Here is a 25868-nt window from a genome sequence, read left to right as displayed (position 1 = left end):
TGTAAATAGTAAATGCGCTCTTGGCGCGACGCAGCTGGCTCTTAAAGGGAATGGGAGATGAGACTCTAATTGGTTTATTCTCAAAACACACCTATAACTCATTAAGAAAATAAACTCAACCCTTGTAGACCATGCGCCTTGGCGCAAAGCGAATTTTCCCGTCCGTAAATTAGCAAAAATGCGTTCTGACACGCCCTGAAAGCTTTTGCGCCCTGCGTTTTGCGCATGGACCGTCAAAATAGAGCCCACTGTCTTTCTCCCCTGCGTCTGTGTGTTTGTTTTGCCCCGGTGAAAATCAGCGCATGCCCAAACAGAAACTCCCATTTTTATGCAAAACCTTCACTCTTTCCCTCCTCTGACACTCCGATCTAAACAGAGCTAGACACACCCACTTTCCTGACTTTTTTCAAACTAGAGGTGGCCCTTTAAAAAAAGTCATGGATGCCCAGGTTTATTTACTTTAGAAGAGTTTTTGATTAATTAATTAAAGGGAAGAAAAAAAATCTAAACAAAAATGATGACAAATTTGATGACAAAACAAATAAGATTTTCAGTCTTTTTTACAAACATAAAATGACACAGACATTATATGACACTGACTGACTGCATCAGAATGCAATATCATGTATAAAAAACAATAATATACTTAAAAGAATAAAAATAATATAATCCACTTGACTATTTTTTTTTGCTGTTCATTCATTAGATGAACACATCAAAATGCACACAATCATATTTTTCAGTCACGTTACTGGCATATTAGACTTGTGGTGTAGGGCTTGACAACTTCAGAATTATGAATAGTTGTATTGGGATATCATCACTTTACTGTGAATAAACAAACAGTAATTTAGTAAGTGTAGTCAAGTCCACCATACCAAGTCTATACAAAACCAGCAGTAGACCTACACATAACCCTAACATCATATTGTTGCAGAATCGAGAAGAAAATCGTGTTCTTGATTTTAAGTAAAAAAAACAAATTGTGATTCTCATTTTAGCTAAAATTCTGTTTTGTTTCAAGCCAAAGGCAACAACGATTAAGCAAAATTAACAATGATACTATGATTTTTTTGTTTCACTTAATCTATGGCATTTTTTCTTTCTTTGATGGAGTTCTTGCTGCGGCGCGAATGGCACGAATTGCGCAAATGGCACGATACGCGCGAATTAAGCGTTTTGCGCATTTGAACTCTGAACTCAAGCAGACTTTTGGCCGCTTTAAACAATCAGGAGCTTGCTCTTGTGAGGGCGTGATTGTGATGTAGAACCTCATGATGGTGTCCCGGGGAAAACCCTCCAGTCGACACTGACAACAAGTCATCAAACTATGCTGGGCTCAGTCAGAAGCACCGCTGAAAGCTTCCATCATCCAAGTTTCTGGCGGAGTTTATGAGCTCACAGAGCTGGATGCACCTTTGAAAGTATCTAGAGGACTCAGACACAGCCCTAAACGTATCGACACTGTTTTTCAGCCTTCATAAAGAACATAAAAAACTGTTATTTTCTCATAAAATCCATATTAGCCATTTAGCAAAGAAGCTATAGTCATCGGGCAGACAGAAGCCCTGCCCATCATGCAAATACGCATCTGTTCTGAAATAAATTTGGCGTGTCAATGAAGCAAGAAAACTCAAATGTTCACGTGGCTGTTTATGCGCGAATAGCGCGATTTATCTGCACGTTTCGCGTTTGGTGTGAACACAGCATAAGAGTGCATCACTTTCTTCACCATTTTTAACATTCTTTGCGCTAGGACTCCTTTGTTTTCTATTGTTATTAAGTGACCAAGCATTTTCTTAGAGAATGACAAACTATTTAAACATAGCTGCAGCTGTGATACAAGTTTTATTTATAGAGAAAATCAAAAGCACTGGGTGTTCTGTGTTCACCTTCAATAATTAGTCTACCAAAATTTGTCTATTACATACAAAGTATGACGCTGATTGATCAGTGCTTGTCACATGACTTGCAGTGCTCTTGAGGTATTCTGAAAAGTTACAATGTTTTCAACAAGGTGCGCCTGAAATATGCGAGCATGTTGCGTAGTCAAAAGATACACGTAAAAGACGCGATATGTGAACAGCCTCTAATGGCCCTTTTCCACTGACTGGTACCAAGGGTACCTTTTTGATGGGCGTGGTGTATGACAAGTTTCAGTCTACGTCATTCTCGTCATTCGATATGTTACCAATTACAGAAAAACTACACACAGCATACATTTAGTCCTTTTTGGGTTCAAAAACAACACAAAATTTAGCCCACAAAAAGTACAAATCACTCATCTGTATCTTTAATCTTCACCAGCACACGTAACCTCTGTTAAAAAGTAATTCCGTCAATCCCAGTTTATAACAGTCCAAAAGGCGATGATAAACATGGCAGTTTGTTCATGATTCAGGTTGCTGAAACAATTTGCTCCCAAGTTTTCTCAGGCTTCTCCTTTGTTTTTTCGCGCTTCACTCTTGAGTTTGTCTGTTTCTGGAAGGACCAGACCATGTGCACGTTACTGGAGAAAGTGAAATCGCTCGCACTTTAGAGCCTTTTAGGGCTCGTAAAACAGCAACAGGACACAGCAGATTTTTTTCTTCTTGGCTTTGTGGCTGTTCATCAAGATGACAACAAAGTTTGTTTGAGGTCGGGTCGACCATGGCTTGTTATTATATGTATGTATTATTACTGTGTAATGTCTCGGCTGTGTTTTTAAAAATGGCGCTTCCTTTGTTTTCATTTTCCTGCTTCTGCCAGTGAGGTATCACTGTAAACCAATAGCGTTCAGCTGCGCATCTAGCTCCGCCTTTTGGTACCCTTTGTCCTGCCTGGCACCCTTTGCAAATGGTGACCAAAAAGTGGTATGGTACGGTTTGCTTTTAGGTACCCTTTGACAGTGGAAACAGCCATAAAAGCGTACCAAACCAAACCAAACCGTATCGTACCACTCAGTGGAAACGGGCCATTATAACACTAATATCAGCTCATTAGGTTTTGGAAAAGTGCTGTTTAACTGTTTTACCTTTTTGATGTCATGCACACAGCGCAGCCCCCAGCCTCGAGACAGTGTCCTGAAGGTCTCCACCTGGCAGTACTGGCGTTTGATGAAGCACTGGTTCTGGCAGCGCTCACCTGCGGGACACACCTGTGGGTGACACTCATACAGCAGCATGCGGTTGATGCACTCTGAATCCATCCCGCAAGGGTTCTCATCCGTCGCTTTGCAGTTGCAGCGAGGAATCTCAGAAAGGTCTGCTGAGATTATCAGCACTTTTCCAAATGGTTTGTTTACCTATTGGGATTGACCAAATTAAGACTTTCGTCACCATTTACCACTGAAAAGCTGGATACTTTATTAGGTACACATTGCTAGTACCCGGTTGGACCATCATTCTTTGTAAACAGGATGTTGAAAACATTCTAAAGATTTTGGTCCATATAGATCATGCAACTGCATGCGATTGCTGCAAATTTGTTAATTACACATCCATTAAAATCAGGGTCCAGTTGCACCTGTAGGTGCGCATGTTAAAACTTGGCTTATTTGCAATGTAAAGAGACTTAGTTACAGTTAAGCACGACCAAATAGTTTTGTTCTCATTCTCATTAAAATGGTTGAAATTATTATTAAATTATATCAATGCACTCACAACTGAACTAGGGATCTGACTGAGACACACCCCATGTCTGCATGTCTAAAGACATGAATTGCTGCCAATTGATTGGCTGAATACATATTTGCATTAGCAAGCAGCTGAACATGTGTACTTAATAAAGTGGCCTGTGAGTGTACTAAGCTAGCATGTAATGTACCTTACTTAGACTTCAATCAATCAATCAATCAATCAATCAATCAATCAATCAAGCCTTTATTGTCACTACACTTTCGTATAGCAAAATTGAACCCCCCAGACCACCCCAGACTTGTACCTTAATTTGTTTGTATGGTGGAGGTTTCTTGTCATTGCGTCTGTCCTCTTGCAGCTGCCGCAATTCTTTCTCTGCCTGCAGTTCTTTGAACCTTAATGCAGCTTCATCCAAAGCTAAATGAAAAATTAGATATGAGATACCCTTTTAATTTGAGTACATATTTGAGCTACACCAAGAACTATGCAAAAAAAAACTACATTTTGCTCCTGCAATGGTGCTTGGATGGATGCCAAGACATAGCTATGCACCTTAAGAGGGTCAAAGACCTGGAGGAATTTTACAATGAATCATGGGCTATTTTCACGTTGTCCTGAGACTCCTGCCCAGCTCTGTGCCCAAGGATTCCACCACCCCCTTCAGCCTTTGGAAGAAGCAGGCTCAGCCCTAGCTTTGCTGTGTCCCATTTGCACACTGCACATTTATATGGGCTACACACAGTATACAAGAAGTTCTAAGCATCTTTGTATCTGTTACGGTGATCATCATAAAAAAAAAATGCTGTATACAAACAAAGGTTGGTTTTGGATGCCATTGCCCTTGCGTATATTCTACAGTTTTCGAGTAGAGACGGTTTCCTTTCGGTTACTGGATAACAATGGCCAATTGGAAGAAATTAGCTTGGTCTCAAAAATTGCTTTTGCTTGCTGTGCCAAGGATCTTGGTCAGACTCTAAAGTCAGATCTTGATTTTAGTAGTCATATCAAAGCAGTAACTAAATTAGCAGATTATCATCTCAAAAACATTACAAGAATTAGATGCTTTGTTGATTCATGCTTTTATCACCAGTAGGGTGGATTATTGTAATGGATTCCTAACTGGCCTCCCCCAAACACCCCCCCCCCCCCCCAAACTTGCTTCCGAGGATTCTGAAAAGAACCAGAAAATCAAAGCACATCACACCTCTCCTCAGGTTTTTACACTAGCTCCCAGTTACATTTAAAATAGATTTTAAAATATTATAACTTGTTTATACAGTAAGTCACTAATTTGCCTAGGACCTCAATTAATTGCAAAGATGCTCACTAAATACAAATCTAATGATAACTCAGATCATTAGGATCAAGTAAATTAGAAATTCTAAGAATTCAAAGCTGGGTAAATCTGCATTCAGCTACTGTGTCATTCCCTGAAGAAATCAAATTCCAGAGATAATCAGATGTGCTCCAACATTAGGCACATTCTAATCAAGACTTAAAACAACAGCTGAGCTGTGAATTTACAAAATAACTAGACATGTTCACATTATCCACTAGGTATACATCACCCCAACACATACAGATTCAGCTGCTGTGGTGCTTTACAAACATTTCACCTAATGTCTTAAGACAAAACTTCTAGAGACTGACTGAAGTGGAACATTTCAGTTATGGATGTAACCAGGGCTTTACATTAACACCTGCCAACCCGCCAAATGCGGGTAGATTTCAGCTTTGGCGGGTTAGACAGTCACTCCCACTAGCCACTTTGGCTGGTTGAAAATAATTTTTAAATTGTGTTTTTTTTAAAAGCAGGGTTTGACTATAAGAATGACCCAATATGCGTGCAAATGTGATCTTAGAATGGAGAAACAGCACGACTAAAACAAATTGCATTCGCGCGAGCAGAAGAAAGAAGATGAATACAGAATGAGAGGATAATCACTCGCGCTAACAGCTGATTTGATGCAAGACTGTTTAAAGCGCGTGTGCCTGGAATGCAACTGTTTTCGGATCTCTTTCAAATAGTCAGGCAAAAAGTAATGCTAATGCACACACAGTCTTGCTGCTTTCAAGAGCTCCAAATATGTCTTTTTGTAAGCAGCACCGGTTGCTTTCGCTTTGAACAAATTAATTGGCCTTAACCCTGTGATCATCCTTCCATTATCACACAGTATGTTTTTCACCTGCTTTCTTTTGCTTACGGTTATTTTTGTTTATATGTTTTAATTATCATTTTTTACAACAACTGCTTCAATATGAGATTAACTCTCCATTTATGTGTAGTTAACTGGTGATCTGAGAGACCTTTAGCGAGGACAGATTACTGTGCATATTTTTGATACATGACAATAATTATTTTTAAAAGTCAATTGTTTTTCTTTGTTTTTTTTTTAAAGTAATGTTTTGTTAAATAAAAAGTATAGTATACAGCTATATTTAGCTTTTTTGACACATTTAAAATTTGTGGCCAAGAAATCATTTTTGTTTGGTGTGACCAGAGATAAATTAGGTAAATCTTTAATTTTGAGTTCTGAACAGTCATGTGACCCATTTGCTCATACACGACACACAAAACGTGAAATGAATGAGAAGGCATGTGGACATGACACAAAATCTAAATCAAGTACTTATAGCATGTCAAACTCATATTTCTGCATATAAAAATATTTTCCCAACAACAAAATTGTGGCTAGTGAGAATGCAGAGTGGCTAGTAACGTTGGAAAACTACTAGCCACAGTGGCTGGTGATCAAAAAAGTTAATGTAAAGCCCTGGATGTAACCCTTGTTTACGAAAAAGGGAATTGAGAGGTTATGTCCCGTTGCCACAGAGGCTGAATCTTTATCTTGCAGATGTGCTTTATATACCATTAATTGCGGAAAATTCAGAGTGATTGGTGTTCTAGCAAATCCCTTAATTTAGTACAACATAACATCTCAGTGTTACATCCATAACCAAGACGTTCCCTGTTCCCTGAGCTAAAAATGATAATCTGACCAAAGCAGAAGCTCATTAAAATTAGCAGTACTAAAAGCAAGTACCAGTAATTTGTTAAAAATAAGATACCTTTTTTATAGGTAGAGTCAACTCCCTTTCCCATTTTCTCTTTACTGTTGGCATCACCCTCCATGTAAGGAAAAACACGGGCTTGGTAAGTCCAAAGGTAATCATTAGAGCCAAAGAAGAGAACTGGAAACTCTCCAACATCATGTTTCATGCGCAGGATATTCTCGGGAATGTCTTTGGGATTGCTAACCTCAGCTGGCCACCATCTAACAATGAGCAGAGCAGAAACAGTCACCAAAGTTTAGATTATACTGTAGGCTGGGTGGTAATATGTGTAATAAGCAATATTTGAAAAACGCCTTCGACCAAAGTGTCAGACAGAGTCCCAAAATACACTCGCAGCCCATCAGCAGAAAGGGAAGCGTCTATAACTAACAGACATTTCAAAGGGGGCAAGGTCTTTGATAATATATAGGCTTCTTTGTTTTGGTGTTTTCAAATATCACACTCTAAATTCGCTTAGTGCACTTTTAAAGGCTGGTTTACACTTTTGCGTCGAGTAATCGCCATGACCCACGGTGCCTGCCTTTCGTGCTGTTTGGGTTGCTCTACAATAACACTTCCGAAACACTAGCTGGCAGTAGGATTTTGTGTTCCTCTGTGTAGAGTTTCTTCTCGGGTGTTATGTTTTGTCTAAACCCTACTTTAATGTACAAGTAGCTAAACTTGCTCATTGAGAGGGAGAATCTGTAGACATGCAAGAAGTTCAGTTATTAGGTAAACACAAAATAAAAGTTTCCATCTAGAGCTCATTAACGGGACTCGACACTTGTAAACACTCGCTCCATCTGGCTCACAGTTTTCAGTCCCGCCCACACTCTATACTGCTTCCAAGCCGACCAATCACAGAGCTTCATTGTTGCAACGTATAGTTAAATTTTTTGAGAGGTACTCATCAGTGCTGGCGTTAGAAATCTGTGCGGGACTGAAATTTGATCCCCGCTCCCATGTCCCTGCTGAAAAATCCAGCTTAAACCAGCCTAAGCTGGTTGGCTCTGGTCAACCAGGCTGGTTTTAGAGGGGTTTTGGACACTTCCAGGCTGGTTTCCAGCCATTTCCAGCCTTATCTTAGCTGGTCAGGCTGGGAGATGACCAGCTAAAACCAGCTTGACCAGCCTAGCCAAGCTGGGAGTCCAGCCAAAACCAGCAATATCCAGCTTAAACCAAGCTGGTCAAGCTGGTTTTAGCTGGATTTGGCTGGTCATTTTCCTGGAAACCAGCCTGGAAATGGCCAAAACCTCTCTAAAACCAGGCTGGTCGACCAGCTAAAACCAGCCAACCAGCCTAGGCTGGTTTAAGCTGGATTTTTCAGCAGGGGTTTGTTCACTCGCTGCCCCACCCACCCCGTTTTCTACCCAACCGACCGTTTGCACTAAATTTAGGTCTGGTTTTCAAAATCTCACGTTAAAATTGGCCTCTAAGAAGAGAGGGATAACAGATAAAACTGTTGGTTGTGCAAGGATTGTAGGCTAAATGTCAGTTTTGTTTGCCCCATTGTGATAAGACATGAGTGCCGCGTGACAAGCGGTGAGGTTTGTGGCTGGTGAGGCGCTATAATTCAGCCTTATGGGTGGATTTTGCTGACCTGTAGCGGCCCACTTTAACCCACACCACCTCCTTGTAGTGGGGTTTCTTTCCTGCACGACAGTCATTGCAGTACCAGCTTCCTTCTGGCATGTCGATGTTCAAACACTCTCGGTGAAATGCCGCAGGACAGGACTCGCAACACAGTAGACTACCTCCTGTAAAGAAAAACATACAGGGGAAATGTTTTGAATAAGGTAATGTTCTTTATAAGAAACATTTCCGCCTTTTTTAATATGCCCTATGATGGTTTGAATTATGATAGTGATGAATTATGATAGTGACTTTAGCTACATTGTAAACAATCAGAGAAGAACTGTAAAACAAGAGCTTTATTGGGCCCAATGCCAAGTCTATTTTGTAACCCTACCCCTTCTCCCTCCTCTTAAAACAGAATGTGAATGGCTTAAAAATTTACCCCTAAGAAATGGGTTACCACTACCACACCTGTACAGGTCATAATACTGTATGCCATCGCGATCACTTGCTTCATATGAGATAAGACGATTGTGACTGATGTAGTTATTCCAGTTGTGTTTTTTTTGGTATTTATTTTCAGGAAATCACTGAAATCAGGCATATATTATGTTATTATAACATTCTAATTAAGCAATAAGATTGTAACTATACTGCGGATTTACACAGTGGCCATATTCATCTATGTAAACCAGGGGTCACCAATCTCGGTCCTGGAGGGCCGGTGTCCCTGCAGGGTTTAGCTCCAACTTGCCTCAACACACCTGCCTGGATGTTTCAAGTATACCAAGTAAGAGCTTGATTAGCTTGTTCAGGTGTGTTTGATTAAGGTTGGAGCTAAAATCTGCAGGACACCGGCCCTCCAGGAACAAGTTTGGTGACCACTGATGTAAACACACAAAAGATAGCATTAGCATTATAGCAGACACTGTAAAAAGCTCATTACCAGCCACTAAACTTTTCTGACTGGGTATTTGAGTGTCATCGAGTGTCAAAATGTTGTAGGACTGCTAAACAGATTTTGTTATTATAGATTATTAATAATAACTTTAGCGAAATTCAGGGAGTTTTTTTTAAAATGATGACGGTAAAACAAACACGGTTATGAATATATTAAAACTTGCTATTGCTTATTTGTTGTAAAAATTCGTAATAAGGACAAAAAAATCCTAATTTGTGGAGCTTACTTCCGGGTGTAGCTGTGCTGCCGTTGTGGCTGGTGTATTCTGTGAAATTTTCTTACCCCTTGGTTTCAACTGTGATCCTGAAAAATCTCAGTTTGAAGAGCTATCTACCCCTTCCCCTACGCCTTCAAGCTAAAGAGAATTGAGACACCCCTACCCCTTCATAGAAATGCGCAAAACGAGGGGTAGAGGTAAGGGGAAGGGCTAAGAGGTAGAATCGGGATTGGGCCTTGATCTCACAGTTTAGCCATTAAATAATAAAAGGCAACTTATTAGAATTTTTTAAATTACTTTCAGCAGACCACAAATATCCCCAAAATCTTTTGCGAGTCTTTTCATAACAACATTACAGATGTATACTGAAATGTACTGTACTGTGTTTTGCTTCTCCAGATTATTTTCTCCATGTCTTACACCGTGAACTCAAGAGCTTTGGTCATAGACGCTTGTGATACTAATGTCACTGTATTTAAAAAACCAAGGATACCAGCATTATTCTTATGACAGAAAAAAATAAAGCACCATGTACCTCTGACTCATTTTTTGCTGGTTATGTGAAGTTTATTTATAACTAATTTCGAGAGGATCACGTGCTTATGATTGCTTGCGTCTGGTCCGGCATTGTTTAATTTATGATTCACCAGTCACTCAATTCCTAAGCTACTTAAAATACCCTAAATTCCATATAACAGCCATCTTCATTTAAAAATCCCCTCTTTCACCCCTACTCCTGCTCCTTTCCTAGATGGGTGGCACGGTGGCCAGGTGGTTAGCACTGTTGCCTCACAGCAAGAATGTCACTGGTTCTAGTTCTTACCAAGCCAGCCAATGTTTCTGTGCAAAGTTTATACATTCTTCCTGTGCTCACACCGGTTTTCCTCCCACCTTCCAAAAACATGCAACTTAAGCTAATTGACTAATCCAAATCAGCGCCATAGACATGCTCCTAGTAAGTAGTTATCTCTTAAGAGCAATCACTATCTATTCGTTATCTACTACAGCAGGGGAGTTCTCGAGATCTATCTGAGCTCAAATTCCCCTCTTGCCTTGCAAACAGGAGGGAGCCCCGGGCTCGAGTATCTTATGAGCTCAGGGCTCTCTCCCACAATCAATCATCAGCTAAGTGTGAACTTAACCTTGTTATTTCAGGTATTTGTTCAACTTTTGAATTGAAGTTTCCCAAACTGGAAGTGCAACCCATAATAGGAAATGCTGTGTGTCGTATGCAGGAAAATATGTAAAAAGTAAAGAAAAAAAATATACAGAAGAAACAATGTTCTTTTAAGCTGAATTAAATGAATCATTTCTAAAGGCGTTCATTTAATATATTGAGAGTAGCAAACTGTAAAGATGTTTCAGGCGGCTGAATTAACCTTCTGAGCAGACAAAGCACCAGCTGACGTTGACGTGCTCGTGGTTGCGGCAGCCTTTTCTTGGGGTGAAGTGATTTGGACACACTATGTTGCTGTCGGTGAGTGTGACACTGCCAGCAGGAATGCAGAAATCACTGGAGTGATATGCAACAGGGCATCTGATGCAGCGGGTTAGCTGGCCTGAGACATAAAATACAATGAATTTCATTTTCAAAAACAACCAGTTTTAAAATGTGTTTTAGACGTTGAACACATTCGCAATAATGCAATCTCAATATTAAGGGTGTCACGATCCTCCAAATCCTCGATTCGATTACATTTTCGATTCTAAAGGCACGATTCGATTTGATTTTCGATTATGAATAATTAATTAATTAATGACCAATTAATTATTTGTAGCCTACAGTTTAAACTACCTGACCTGCATGTTCTTTGTTTTACCCATAAACAAATCATACAGTAAATGAATAAAGGCAAGATACACACATAATTACCACCTGTCAATCACTTTTTCTGCGGGACTCGTGAATAGGCAGTGATCTGTGTCGTTATAATGGCGTCGGTAAAAAAGACGCACAACCAACAGGAACCAGCCAACAGTATCTGAGGTGTGCGCTAAAATGACTAAGTACAAGTGAGTGAAAGATTGAAGCAGTCCTCTGACTGCCTGGACCTGCTGTCTCGAGCGCATGGCTGTGTAAGCGTCTGTGTTTGTGTGGTCACGTGATTTCAGAGGTAGAGAGGAAGGAGGGCTGCTCAGAAATACTACATGCCACTGTGGATGTCAAATCGTTGTCGTTCTAAAATGCCTTTTAAAAACAAAGACAGTGTAAACAGGGCCTGAGTGTGTACTTTTCATGAGCGGATTTGCAACTGGGGCAGGCGGAGGATCGCGATAATAATAACGCAATCTACGTGATAACTTTAAACCACCGCAGGGAAATATCAAAGTGTTTTTTTTCCTAGTTTTTTAATGAAGCATGCTGTGTGAAAAACTAACGCTACAGTTTATTTCTATCTGCTCTGAGGTATCATTTTAGAACATGGGATAGAGAAACTGAGTGTACTCATGTGGTTACTTCCTCTCCAAAAAATAACGCACCACGTCACAAGGCTCAACTCAACTCTTGAACACTGAGTTTACTGTTCTTAAATGACCTCTACAGCCATCACACCTTCAGGGATGTGAAGCAAATCTAGAGTAAGTTTCATGTCAAAACAGGCCAAAACCTTTGAAGAATAATTTCAGGGCCTTATTTAATCTATGTTTAACAAGAATTATGAGTTTTCTGAAGGCAAAGGTAGCTTGCACTAGCAAGATATGCATTATTAGATAGCCATAAAGTGTAAATGACCTCAGGAAAAATGTAAATGTAAGCAAAACCAACCTTTAGCTACAGATGGATTGGCAGGGTTTAGGATAAAACATGACAGGCAGGCATGAAGAGGGCAACGAAAGGCTCGGTTCAGAGGTACTGTAGGTGCATGGCTGGCAGCACACTCCCCATGATAGAACTTTCCACATCCGGGAACCATACAGCGCCTGACGTCTTCACCCAGACGCTTACAAGCGAAGCATGAGTGTACACCTAGTACAACATTCACAAAAACAGCTGTCAAAGATATGAAATTACTCCAAGGATGTTGGTTTGTAAATTATGATGCAGGCACTCACCAGACGTGCACTCCTGACACAAAAACTTCCCTGTGGGAGGCTCATTTAGGCCAGTGCATTGTGGGTGAAACGCTCCACAGCATTGACCTTCACACAGGAGAAGATCTCCCTGCTTCTCACACATCTTTAGAAACAAGAGGTCATTGGGCTATTTCTTAAAATAACAAGACTGTCAACAAATGAATTCAGTGAATGTAAACATTTAACACTTTTCCTGCCATTGACGAGATATTTAGTCAATTAAGAGTCAACGCATAGCACATTTTTACACCAATCCATGTTTTAGGGGCATTAAAGGGAAGCCCTACTACATATCCTGAATGAATTACAGGGACTTCTGGATGATCCCAAGAGCAAAATACAAAGACAATCAGTGCATATCAGCTTCCATATAAAAACCAAAGTGATCAGATCACATGCAAAAATGAAGAGCTACACAGCTAAACAGAAGGACATTGATGGACTCCCTCATATTCTTACCATTTTAATGTCAGGATGGAGAAGTCAGTGAGAGAAACAGACTAAACATTCTAGTTGTGTTGTGGATAGATTAATATCCTGTTAATCTCAATCTGTGAGTTGACTCTTTTTTTAAAAAACAATAAACTATTGACCTTATTCTCAAATGCGGAAGTGCGCCTGTTTTCACGATTGTCTTAGAACCTCCGTTTCAGTCGCCTATGGGTAAAATGACAAGGAATAATAAACGGCAAAAAACGGTCAAACTACTTGCTCTACAAACATATGTTTACATGACTATACAGACCAAGTAGAATAATATAACAAGGAAATATCAGTTTGCAACATCAAACAGCGAAACGAGCAGTTTTTAATGTCTAAAATTGAATGAAAGTGAATGAGACCGGAAGTCTCATGCCAAAAAGATTCAAATGGCAGCGCCCACTCGTCTGCGGAGAATAAGGTCAATATACACAGCACTTCACTAAGAGCTGTGTTACAGTGCACCCGGAAAGTATACATAGCTCTTCACTTTTCCCACAAATTTTTTTATGTTACAGCCTTATTCCAAAATAAATTAAATTCATTGATTTCCTCAAAATTCTACACACATTACCCCATAATGACAATGCGGAAAAAAATATTTTTTTAAATTGTTGCAAAGTTATTAAAAATAAAACACTGAAAAATCACATGTACATCAGTATTCACAGCCTCTGCAGTGAAGCTCTAAATTGAGCTCAGGTACATTCTGTTTCCACTGATCATTCTTGAGATGTTTCAGCAGCTTAATTGGAGTTCACCTTTGGTAAATTCAGTTGATTGGACATGATTTGAAAAGGCATACACCTGTCTATATAAGGTCCCAGGTTTGAAAGTGCATGTAAAAGCACAAACCAAGCATGAAGACAAAGGAATTATTTGTAGACCTCCTAGAAGGGATTGTCTCGAGGCACAAGGCTGGGGAAGGTTACAGAAAAATTTCTGTTGCTCTTAAAGTTCCAATGAGCACAGTGGCCTCCATTTTCCATAAGTGGAAGATGTTTGGAACTACCAGGGGCCTTATGCACAAAGACTCGCGTTGAATTTATACTAAGACATTGCATGCGCACAAAGCTGTAAATGTGCGTACGCAGTAAAAAAAAATCAGATCTATGAAACACTGCGTACGCAGAATCCCAAGCATATTCTCTTTGTACATCCGAATTAACGTGAAACTGAGTGCACGAGCGCAAAACGTCTCCCTGCCTCTTCCCCCTAATAAATATGGTAATGACTCTACTTTGGCAAAACCAAACGAAAAAGCAATGACAAAAGCAAGCAAAAAGAGAAACTTCACAAAATGTGAATTGGAGAAAAATTTGCAAGTTTGTTCTACGGAATTAATAACAAAAGAAAAAATAGAGTGGGAAATTTTAGCAGACGCGATTAACACAGTGGGGTCTGAACCATAGACTGTAAAATATATGGACGTAGTATCCGTGACGTCACCCATAGGTTTCTAAAGAGCGCAAAAGAAGCCACAAGTAGGCGCGGCCAACCGTCGCCATTTTGTTCGCGCGTCGTCACACCCACGGCGGGATACCAAACAAGGGCAAAGAGGCGGAGAGTGAGCGGAGCTACAGACACCTGCTGGCATTTAACTTGGACCTGGTTCAGACACACTTTACTTTGGGAGAACGCTTAATACTTTATCACCTGTGACTCGTTTGTATTCTGACCACTTGTGCTTGGTTGTACACTATATCAATAAAGTGTTTAGACTTTTAAAAACACTGCTGTAATACATTGAGCCACTAAACATTGTTCTTATGAGGTTTTTTTTTAACAGGAGGAAAACGCGAATTACTTCCCAACACTTCAGATATAGTCTGTGTTAGTAAATGTAAGACTATTGATGAAATCCAGCATAACACTGTATGACAACGCTTCAGTTGACTGTTCTAGAGCCTACAGCTAATCAATCTGACAGATTCTGAAGTGCATTACAGCTCTAAATATAAATATAAACGATAAATGATCTTAAATAGGACATATACATGTATAAAGATGGTATATAATTATATAACTTTACTCACATAGGAAACGGAGGCCACGTGAATAGTTAGTGAGCACAATTAAGTTCACTCAGCATGCCATGCCATCTAATAATTGTAGGAAACAAGTCCAAAAGGCAGTTGACTGTGTAAAGCCACATAAAACAACACAGAAATACAATAAATATGCCGAGTTCAGTGGCTAATCTGCCGGATTCAGCTGAGGTGACGTTACGGCGACCAATGAGACCTAGCTGTCACTCAAGTGGCCACTCCCTTAATTATACAAACTTAATATAACTTAATATAAAGGAAACGGATGAGTTATAAAAAAAGATTCACCCCCCTCACAGTTGTCATGAAGGGTAATATTAGCTGTATTAACCAAAATCTTTTTTGTACCAGGCTGTAAACACCTTTTTTTCTGCTGTAGAGTTGGCCATTTTAACAGTGGGCTCAATTGAAATTTGCTCTGTTATGGAGCCAGGAGAGGCCAGGACTAGCGGAATTTCGGATGAATTGCAGTTTTAGTTACTTCCGTATTGGCTTCCTGAGGGAGAGCGGGAGGTTGCCGCTTAGTCTGAACATCGCACTGTAAGTGAATTAAAAAATAAATGGTCCGATGGTGGGGATAAAGGTGTACAATTTTGTAGTGTCTATTTAGGCTAAGTGCAAATAGCTAGTTGAGTGATTCCCGCCCACCACCGTTTGATTTACAGAGACAACATAACTAAAGAGAGCGGCAAACAGCAGCGTGAGTGGCGTAGCTAGTAAAGTGCATGGCGACATGTTTTGACTTGATCGATCATGAAACCAGTTTGAAACCAGCATCTAATGAACTCTTTCTTTTTTTTCCCCCACTACATATCAGATTTTGCCAACTCTTTATCTTGAGGAAGACAAGTAGGAATCATTAATAAGTGTGTGTGTTATGTTAAGCGCATTTGAGCATCACATATTATTTGCACATTTATTGAATGGAAATGTTTCCGAATCACTTATGCAAATTCATCTTCAGATCCATTTTGGAATAAGGCTGTAACAAAAAAATGTGTAAAGCGCTATGAATACTTTGTGTAAGCACTGTACACACTGAATGGAAGGTATTTTTCAAAAGCTCGTAATAGGAGCTTATTTAAAGTCTGATTCTTGCTCAAACAGTTGTGTTTTCTTGATTGTCAAATAAAATATCCAAAATGGGACGATAAATGTTATATAAAAAATAGGGGGAAGCAATAACTGCTAAATAATTACAACACAGAGGTTTAATTGCATCAGAACTTCAAACAGCTAAAACATTTTAAGCAGCATGAAAGTTGGTGTAAGAAAGTCTTAACACACCTACCGGACACACATTTTCCTTGACTGAAGTACTGCCACCTTTCTCTTCTGAGAGCCTTCTACTATCCAAGAGTACTTTGTCAGATTGGGAATTTTCTTCTCTTTCAGAATAGAACTCACTAGATTCAGTCATCTGAATGAAATGCCAGGTATTCAAGTTAGTTAATTAAATAAGCTTCTATAGTTCAATTATATGTCTTCACTGAATGCTTTGTAGTAAAAACTTCATCAGATTTCACATTACTGACATGAACAGTAAACAGACTGTGACAAGCAGTGCTAGATCAGTGGCCACTTTATTGCATAAATCTTTCTACTACGGTACTTGTGGCCACAGATCACTATGACCCTGCTGACCATGTAGTTGACTTTTGCATTCTTATGCAAAACATAGCTGCATTGTAATTGACTAATAAAAGTTTCATTAATAGAAGCTGTGTTAATATGCACTTCATCAACACACATTTGGTTGGTTTTGTCGGATCCTTGTATCCCTGTTGGCATCTTTCAGAGCTTGTTTTTGCAGAGTAAACATGTTTGATCAGCACTTGGGAGAATGTAGGAAGCTGGCTAAATATCCATTTAAACATGTGACATTTCGAATCAGTTGAGATGCCTAACAAATCATGATACCATCAGAATTTAAGTTTAATGAATCTTTAAGGCCAACTGTCTTTAGATAAGTTATGTGTAGGGCCAGACGGAATCTGCTGACGTTTTTTGCTATTTCTGCGGAGAATTTTGGTAAAAATCTGCAGATTTCTGCGGAATTATTTTGGGAGTATCCAGCGGAGTATCATAACTTACACTTTAATATATTTAAAAAAAAAAGTAATAAATTACTGAATTAAAACTGAATAAATTCCGATTTACACATTTACTCAAGTAAATAAGACAGAATTTATAATGGGCTAAAAAACTGCAGAATCAATCTGCGGAATTCTGCGGAAAATCTGCAGAATTCTGCGCGCGCAGATTCCGTGTGGGCCTAGTTATGTGGTATTTTCTGTTCACCTCGTCTCTTTAAGATACATATTACAATAGTGCTCATAAGCGTAGAGCTGCTTCGTTAACAGCGTCAACCAAGCAAACACTACATGTTGGCAGTTTAATTTGTGTAATTTTCAATTTCAGTCATGATATTTTATATTTTCAAGAAATATGCAGTAATATTCTATTTAAAAAAAGACTTCATTCTCTGTATATATCTTCAACCTTATTTTCTTATAAACAAAACTGAGAGAAAATCAAATCTTGAAATAAAATTAAATTGTGTGTTGAGTAAATTGTTACATTCCTAAAATGTCTGAAAAGTGACTTGTTGTAATGTTTTGGGTGAAAACAAGGGCTGGATCGAACTTTGCAGATTTTACAGGCAAGGTTCGATCAGGGACAAACAGGAGCATGTAGTTAATCCAAAACGGAATTCGAGATACAGGCGAAAGGTCAAGGTAGGCGGCAAAATACACATTAACAAGACAACAAACAAAGGTTATTACATGGTTAGACAATCCAAAAACGCTTTGTGAGTCTCACTACAGGGAAACACAACTCAGCCAAGATGTGTGTGGTGTGTATAAACAGTCCATCCAGAAAGTATTTATAGCACTTCACTTTTTCCACATTTTTTTGTTACAGAATATTCCAAAATGGATTAAAAAAATTTTTTTCATCAAAATTCTACACAAAATACCCCAAAATGACAATGTAAAAAAAAATATTTTTTGAAATTGTTGCAAATTTATTAAAAATAAAAAACCTGAAAAAAATTACACGTGCATAAGCTGCTCAATTCTTTGTTGATGCACCTTTGGCAGCAATTACAGACTCAAGTCTTTTTGAATATGATGCCACAAGCTTGGCACGCCTGTCTTTGGGAATTTTTGCCCATTTCATTTAGCAGTACCTCTCAAGCTCTATCAGGTTGGATGGGAATCGGTGGTGTACAGCCATTTTCAGATCTCTCTAGAGATGTTCAATAGGATTTATGTCTGGGCTCTGGCTGGGCCACTCAAGGACATTCACAGAGATGTTGTGAAGCCACTCCATTGATAATTTGGCAGTGTGCTTTGAGTCAAGCAGTTATTCATTCAGAATGTCTCTGTTGATTGCTGCATTCATCTTTCTCTCGATCCTGAAGGTCTTACAGTCCCTGCTGCTAAAAAATATCCCCACAGCATGATGCTGCCACCACTATGCTTCACTGTAGGGATGGTATTAGCCTAGTGATGAGCGGTGCCTGGTTTTCTCCAAACGTAACGCCTGGCATTCAATCTTAAGGGTTTAATTTTAGTCTCATCAGACCAGAGAATTTTGTTTCTTATGGTCTGAGGGTTGATCAGATGCCTTTTGGCAAACTCCAGCCAGGGAGTGGCTTCCATCTGGCCACTCTGCCATACAGACCCGATTGGTGGATTGCTGCACAAATGGTTGTTTGTTTAGAACACTGGAGCTCAGATAGAGTGACCATCTGGTTATGGATCACCTCCCTGACTAAGGCCCTTCTCCCCCGATCACTCACCATAGATGGCCGGCCAGCTCTAGGAAGAGTCTTGGTGGTTCCAAACATCTTCCACTAATGGATGATGGAGGCCACTGTGCTCATTGGAACTTTCAGAGCAGCAGAAATGTTTCTGTAACCTTCCCCAGCCTCGAGACAATCCAATCCTGTCTCTGAGATCTACAGACAATCCCTTTGTCTTCATACTTGGTTTGTGCTTTGACATGCAAATCATGTCCAATCAACTGAATTTACCACAGGTGAACTCCAATTAAGCTGCTGAATTATCTCAAGAATGATCAGTGGAAACAGAATGTACCTCAGCACAATTTAGAGCTTCACAGCATAGGTTGTGAATACTGATGTACATGTGTTTTTCAGGTTTTTTATTTAAAAAAAAAAATGCAACAATCAAAAAAAAATTCACATTGTCATTATGGGTTATTGTGTGTAGAATGTTGAGGAAATAAATGAACTTAATCCATTTTGGAATAAGGCTGTAACATACCAAATGTGAAAAAATTGAAGCGCTATGAATCAGGACTGATCTGGAAACTTGTGTATGATTGAAGTGCATAATGGGATATGTAGTTAAGTTCAGTGGCAGATGAATTGTTTGGGTAAATGATAGTGTTCTCTAGTGATCTGCAAAAGCTAGTTGGTGGGTTGTGAATCAGCCAATAGGTCCAATAGGTGATTGTTTTCAGAAACAATTTTTGTTATCCTCTTCTACGGTGACCGGGAAGTGCAAAACAACATTTCAAAGTGTGAAACACTTTTACGAAGCTCTAGACAAATTTACATTTTGGGAAATATTTTTACCTATTATAAGACACATGTACATAGGAAAAACGATTTTACCAGGTATGAAACAAATTTACAGTTTAGAAAAAAATTTGCAAGATGCAAAACACTTTTACTAGTCCTGAAATAAATTAACAATAACTGATTCTTTACAGAAAAGGAATGTACCGCACACTGGAAGTGACACTGTAAAAAATGCTGTTGTCGCTGGTGGTGAGCGCGGTAAATTCATGTTGTGAAGTACATGGCGTAAATTTAGTTTATGATGACCGAACATGGACTGCGGTCGAGGCATGTTTTACCAGTTTTGTGGCAAACACGCGAGCAGCCTAATGTGTTTTTGCATTACGTGTGGTCTGTGTTTAAAGTTTCGTAAAAGTGTTTCACCCTTTGTAATGTTGTTTTGCATTACATTATGTTTCACTCTGCCTAATAAAGTGGCCATGAAAGAGTCTGTAACTGTTTTCAAGAGTTCATTTCACTGACCTGTGAACCTGAGCATCTGAGAGTATCTGAACCATCGTCTGCTGATTCTGTATTGATTGTTTGCAGCACTGCAGGGGAAACGTCTATCTCCATCTCTGTGCTTTTTAGCATTGGGTCAGATGGTGGATCACTGGACTCAATACTCAGCTTATTCTTACTTTTTGATGATTGCTGTTCCACTCCTTTCAGGATGAAATTAACAGAACTTAAATTAACTCAAATAGCAGTCCTTAAAACTGTTCAGAGACAGAAATTTGAAACACCTTGTTTCCAAATATTGCTGGAGAGCTTCAGATCATCAATGGAAGGAAAACACAGGATTTGTAGTAATTTATGATAATTCTCTAATCAAGGTTTCGGTTATAGCCTGTTGCAACTTTCAGTATTAACAGTGCTGGGAGGTTTACTTAAAAATTGTAATTTATTGTTTACTTAATGTCAATTGACCCTTCGCTAAGCCTTGCCCTTAGTTACTGTTTTTACACCTGTCAAGTTTTCGTGCCTGCCACGTCTATGACATTATGTAAGCGCCGGTGTCAGACATTGCCAGGGATATAATCAATAGTTTTTGGTGAAGAGGTGAGATATCTGAGAAACCTAGACAAAAAAAGGACTTCAGTATGCATTACAGGGGCACATTCACGATTTAATAGACAACTGATTAGAAAATAACCGAAAATTTAAGCTAAAGCCTAGACGCCTCATACGCTAGCCATTCAACAGCTTAGTTCATGCACAGCAGGAGAGGGGAAATGTAAAAATAATCTAATATGGACAAATTAAACCATGATTATCTTTTTTAGCCAAAAAGTCTGATAGATTAATTGTTTTGCAATGAAATAAAGCGTTACTAACCGACGAGGAAACATGCATGGACATAATTCATATTTAGAAAGAACAGTCAGAAAGGGGAAATTGATGGATTTGTGCCCTATATTACCATCATTGACCCATAACAATGTACTGTAGCTATAACTGTCAGTATGTTTGTGCACTTTTTATACAGCTTCTATTCTAATTTGCAGTTAAGTGGAAAAAAAATAAACTGAAATGCAAATCAAAGTATAAATAGCAGAAGCGAACAAATATATTTTCCCATACCAGCAAATATTGATCCGACACCAAATGTAAAAGCAGACACTAACCCGATATAACGTCATCACCAATGACTAAATCCCCAAAAGACCGCCTAAAAAAATTGGTGAATTGTAGCTCTGACATGGACATGAGGGATATAAATGACTAAAAAAACAGCTGCGGGTGAAGTATATTGATTGCAAGTGCTCAGATTGTGATCATATCTCTGTTTGGTTCTGTTGATATATTTTAATATTCGTAGCTTGAAATAGATAAAAATATGACTGGATTGTGCTCAATCTTACCGCTATTGCGAGGGTTTAAACGAAGCAGTGCTCATAATAGAGTAAAAAAAGAAAAAGAAAGCTGTGAAACATAACCTGCTTTGTATTTTTGTAGGAAACACAGTTTAGATTTTTTTAGGGTAAGAGGTGTGCGAGTTATTGCCATCTAACACTGTGTCAGGAATATCAAATACAAAAACAACTTAACTACGCTCTTTTAGAGCCCCTCACAGAGCTTGATCCACACTGGAATACCTCCCCTTGGGTTTTAGGTTTTAATAAGGGAAAAAATTTCTACCGCCTGATCAAACTTTTAAGATACCGGGTATTTACAATAACTTGACAGGAGGTCTGTCAAGCGCAACACTTGACAAACCTCCTCCGTGTAGCTACGGTTGCTAAGCCACGATTAGTGTGTGGCGGTTTTCAGGTGTGGCTTAGCGAAAGGTCGGTTGAAGTTAGAAAAAAAATCTAGAATAATTTTTTTTTCATTTTTTGTTTCATCTTTTAAGTTTACATTTTTTTTTCAATTTTATTTTTTTTGTTTAATTTATCTTTTTGTACCATATTAATCTCAAATAATTCTTTGTTACATAACATGTAACATATTAAACAATACATTATGCCAAGTTTTTCCAAATTAGGAGTTTGGGAGTTCTTGTTTGGGAATTAACACATTAATAAACATGAAAATGGCCTTACATGGCCAAAGGCCTCCGGATTGTCAAAATGTTTACAATCCGTAATTAGTAAATACCACCAGATATGATGAAGACATAATATAAATCATGGTTGGTAATCATTCTTTCACTCATTTTCTTTTTACCTTATTACCTTTTTTAATCTGGGGTCAACACAGCGGAATGACCCGCCAATTTACAAAACATTTGTTTTACGCGGCAGATGCCCTTCCAGTCGCAACCCATCACTAGGAAACACCTATACACACTCTGTCACACACATACACCACAGTCAATTTTAGCACAGCCAATTCAGCCAATTCACGCTAATTGTTTAAGTATTGTTCATTATTACTTCATGCTAGTAAATACATTAACTATATTTACTTATTATTTTTTTGACATGGACATCACATATACACTGGAAAACCAAATGCATTTGCTTTAGTTTTTTAGCAGATTTGCTAAATCTCAACACCTGTCCAAAGGAGGCTTGACAAAATGAAGATATAATAAATGCATATACACAAGATTATAATTCTTTACATAAAATTACTGAAGGCAAAAGCAAAGGCGGCATGCTTCAACAAACTAATAGTAGAAGATTTGTGCAAACACTGCAGTTTTAATCACTTTTTAGGAACACTACTAAAAACATTTATATTACTTTCTAATTTGAGGCTAACAGGTAAATAATTCCACAATTTGGCTCCCTCTACAAAGAAAACAGATTGACCAAATGAGGTCTTACACTTTGGCACTATACAGTCACCATTAGCAGTTGCTTGTGTGATTATCAACTAATGAAACCTTATTGTAAAGTGTGACTAATATTCCAGATTACATGTAACCAGTTACTACCCAGCACGACTTTTGTGCTAAATAAAACCATTGCATAGTATAAAATATGTTATTAAGAATCAGACATAACTCTTAACATGTCATGTTAGTGGCTGTGATATCCAAGAATAACTTTTAAAGCAACCATGCATTGTCCGTAAAAATTAACATTCTGTATTTTAACTGGATTTTATTGAAAAGAAAAATATAGTTTTGAAAGCTCTCAATTGCCAAACCTGAATTTGTAGAATGTCCTGATGAGCAAATCTTCATCGACTTCATCTGTGAATGATAATGCAGTTATCCCAATATTGCTTTGTGCTAAAATCCTTTAGGTCAAATGTGAATTAAAATAAATATATATTTTTCTGGCAACAAATATTCTTTATCTAGTTTTCCACCAAAGTGAAGTTATAATTTAAACAAATACCTTTCTTTTAGGAATGAGAATTGGTTCTGCTTCAATGGAGCTTTCTAAAATCTTTTTTGTGGGTTTGCGCTGTCTCTTTGAGTTTAGACACACACTGTCACCTATTAAAAAATTATTAAAAATCAATCACTTTCGACTGTTATTTCCCCGATACTAAGAGTCTTGAATATGATCATGAAATATAAAAAAAAATAAAAAATGTGGTACTTAGCAATAGGTCTTCAAATTATAGGCCACTGCATATGGGACCCTGAACCACTTTGTTGCATAAGCCTCAAAGTCAAAGTGCCTCCCAACAAACATTATAATATTAAGTAAAGATCATGTTCCATGGTTATATTTGGTAAATGTCCTACTGTAAATATATCCAAATTAAATTTTTGAGTAGTAAAGTGTATTGGTAAGTAGGGCTGCATGATTCTGGCTAAAATGAAAATCACGATTTTCTTCACTTAAAATCAAGATCACGATTTTTTCACAATTCTGTAGATAAATGAATAAAGAAAAAAGGTTAATATGAATAGGCTAGGTGACGCAGTAGCGCAGTAGGAAGTGCTGTCACCTCACAGCAAAAAGGTCGCTGGGTCGAGCCTCGGCTGGGTCAGCTGGCGTTTTTGTGTGGTGTTTGCATGTTCTCCCTGCGTTCGCATTGGTTTCCTCCGGGTGCTCTGGATTCCCGCACAGTCCAAAGACATGCGGTACAGGTGAATTGGGTAGGCTTAATTGTCCGTAGTATATGAGTGTGTGTGTGAATGAGTCTGTTTGGATGTTTCCAGAGATGGGTTGCTGGTGGAAGGGCATTCGCTGTTTAAAAACGTGCTGGATAAGTTGGCGGTTCATTCCGCGGTGGCGACCCCGGATTAATTACGGGACTAAGCCGAAAAGAAAATGAATGAATGAATGAGTAGGCTATTATTATTGTTATTTCTCAAACATATGGTAAAACAACATTAAAAATATAAGGCTTATGTGTAGGTCTACTTTTAATAAAAATGCTAAATGTTGCATGGACTTAGATTGGTGGACTTAAACAGACTTTAAATATGCCCTAGTTGTTAATTCACAGTAGTGATGACATCAACTATTCATATTTCTTTTGTTAAATTATGTTTGAGACATGTCATTGCTTGTCATTTATCATGGACAATATTATTATACAACTTTTTTCACTGGTAAAATAAGACATTTTGTCATTATCAGATTCCCTCTTGCATTATATTCGACAATATATAGGCTAGAACTGTTTTACTGACACGGTAAAACACTTATTTTAATGCACAACTCGTTATGAAAGAAAAAAACATATTAAATTCTTGTCACGATCATAACTGACCCTAAAATGTGATATGATCATTTAAATGATGTGTGTATCTGTTTCACTTGAAACTGCAGAGTGTGTTCATGTCATGGCTGTTGTCACTCTGAGAAAAAAAAAAAAAAAAACATACATGCAAATCATACTTCTCGTGGCTCTGAGAAACTCTGTACAACAAACTGAACACTATTTACAACTTTATTACCAGTTATTTACAGCCTATGCAGGTTCTGTTCACTAATGTGAACATGGCCAGCAACTGCACGTGTACTCTCTGAGGTAAACAAATAGTACTTTAGCTCATGCGTGATTTCGTGGCCGTAAATAGGTCTTTATATTAAAACAGAAATGACACTTTTGGGTGAATTTTACCTTATAAATAAACACATTTGGGAGACACATTTAACACCATTTGGAGGTGTCCATGTTGCTGAGCAACGAACATAAAACAATGTGAAGACTTGTGCGCCTGCCTTTACGCTTCTCTCTTGACCTTGAAAATATAATTGGCTGAATCCTAAAAAAGCTGAATTAAGATTGTGTGTAGGGTCAAATCGAGATCACTTTTTTTTTTGTCAATTAATCGTCAGTAAGTCAGTAAACTAAATGTGTTTGTGTGTGTGCACACGCACAAACATTATAAAGACAGTGACTACGTTTACATGGACATCAGTAATCAAATTATTTGCCTTAATGTAATTAAGACAATAATAAGATTAAGGTGTTTACATGAGTTGCTTTTTGAATGTTTCTTTCATGATCCTGTTTTACATGTTATAGCACATAATTAGATTAACGTCATTGCGCTATCTGCATTTCCTCCGGAGTTTCATGCAATTTCGGGTGTTTCATTTCAATTTGTCGACTTTAACTGCGGTTTGGTACTTTCAATTGGGCATGCCCCCAGTAACAAACGAGATATTGGATGCAACTATGAACTGCTGGAGAACTGTTGTTTTAATAGAAGTTCATACCGCTTGCTGAATGACAGAAAAAAAACCTCCGCATTTCACAATGCAGGTGTCTGTGGTCTGCACTGACACGGTAGGTGCAGAGAGTGTCAAACAGCCGTGTGTGTGTGACTATACCATCGCAAAACGCGGCGAAAAGCCCTACATGATGGTAGTAGTTCGATTAA

At 38.4% G+C, this 25868-nt stretch overlaps 1 protein-coding gene across 16 annotated transcripts in view; it reads right to left on the bottom strand.

Moving 5' to 3' along the window:
* nsd1b (nuclear receptor binding SET domain protein 1b) overlaps nt 1–25868 on the bottom strand; it is a 46836-nt gene that overhangs the window by 12822 nt on the left and 8146 nt on the right. For 15 of the 16 annotated variants that reach the window (XM_073935463.1, XM_005173883.6, XM_068216130.2 and 12 more), the window contains 11 exons: nt 23416–23516; nt 23222–23267; nt 20105–20286; nt 16319–16447; nt 12479–12602; nt 12192–12392; nt 10804–10983; nt 8272–8428; nt 6687–6892; nt 3922–4034; nt 3014–3283 (listed from right to left, as the gene is read on the bottom strand). The exons of the other annotated variant lie outside the window; for it this stretch is intronic. In XM_073935463.1, the coding sequence (XP_073791564.1) occupies nt 3014–3283; nt 3922–4034; nt 6687–6892; nt 8272–8428; nt 10804–10983; nt 12192–12392; nt 12479–12602; nt 16319–16447; nt 20105–20286; nt 23222–23267; nt 23416–23516 (1709 nt within the window). The remainder of the gene's footprint in view (nt 1–3013; nt 3284–3921; nt 4035–6686; nt 6893–8271; nt 8429–10803; nt 10984–12191; nt 12393–12478; nt 12603–16318; nt 16448–20104; nt 20287–23221; nt 23268–23415; nt 23517–25868) is intronic. 16 annotated transcript variants of the gene reach the window in all.

The sequence above is a fragment of the Danio rerio genome, chromosome 21 (assembly GCF_049306965.1).
Source record: "Danio rerio strain Tuebingen ecotype United States chromosome 21, GRCz12tu, whole genome shotgun sequence".
Lineage (NCBI taxonomy): Eukaryota > Metazoa > Chordata > Actinopteri > Cypriniformes > Danionidae > Danio > Danio rerio.
The sequence above is the reverse complement of the archived record's forward strand: the minus strand, read 5'-3'. Positions and strand labels throughout refer to the sequence as shown.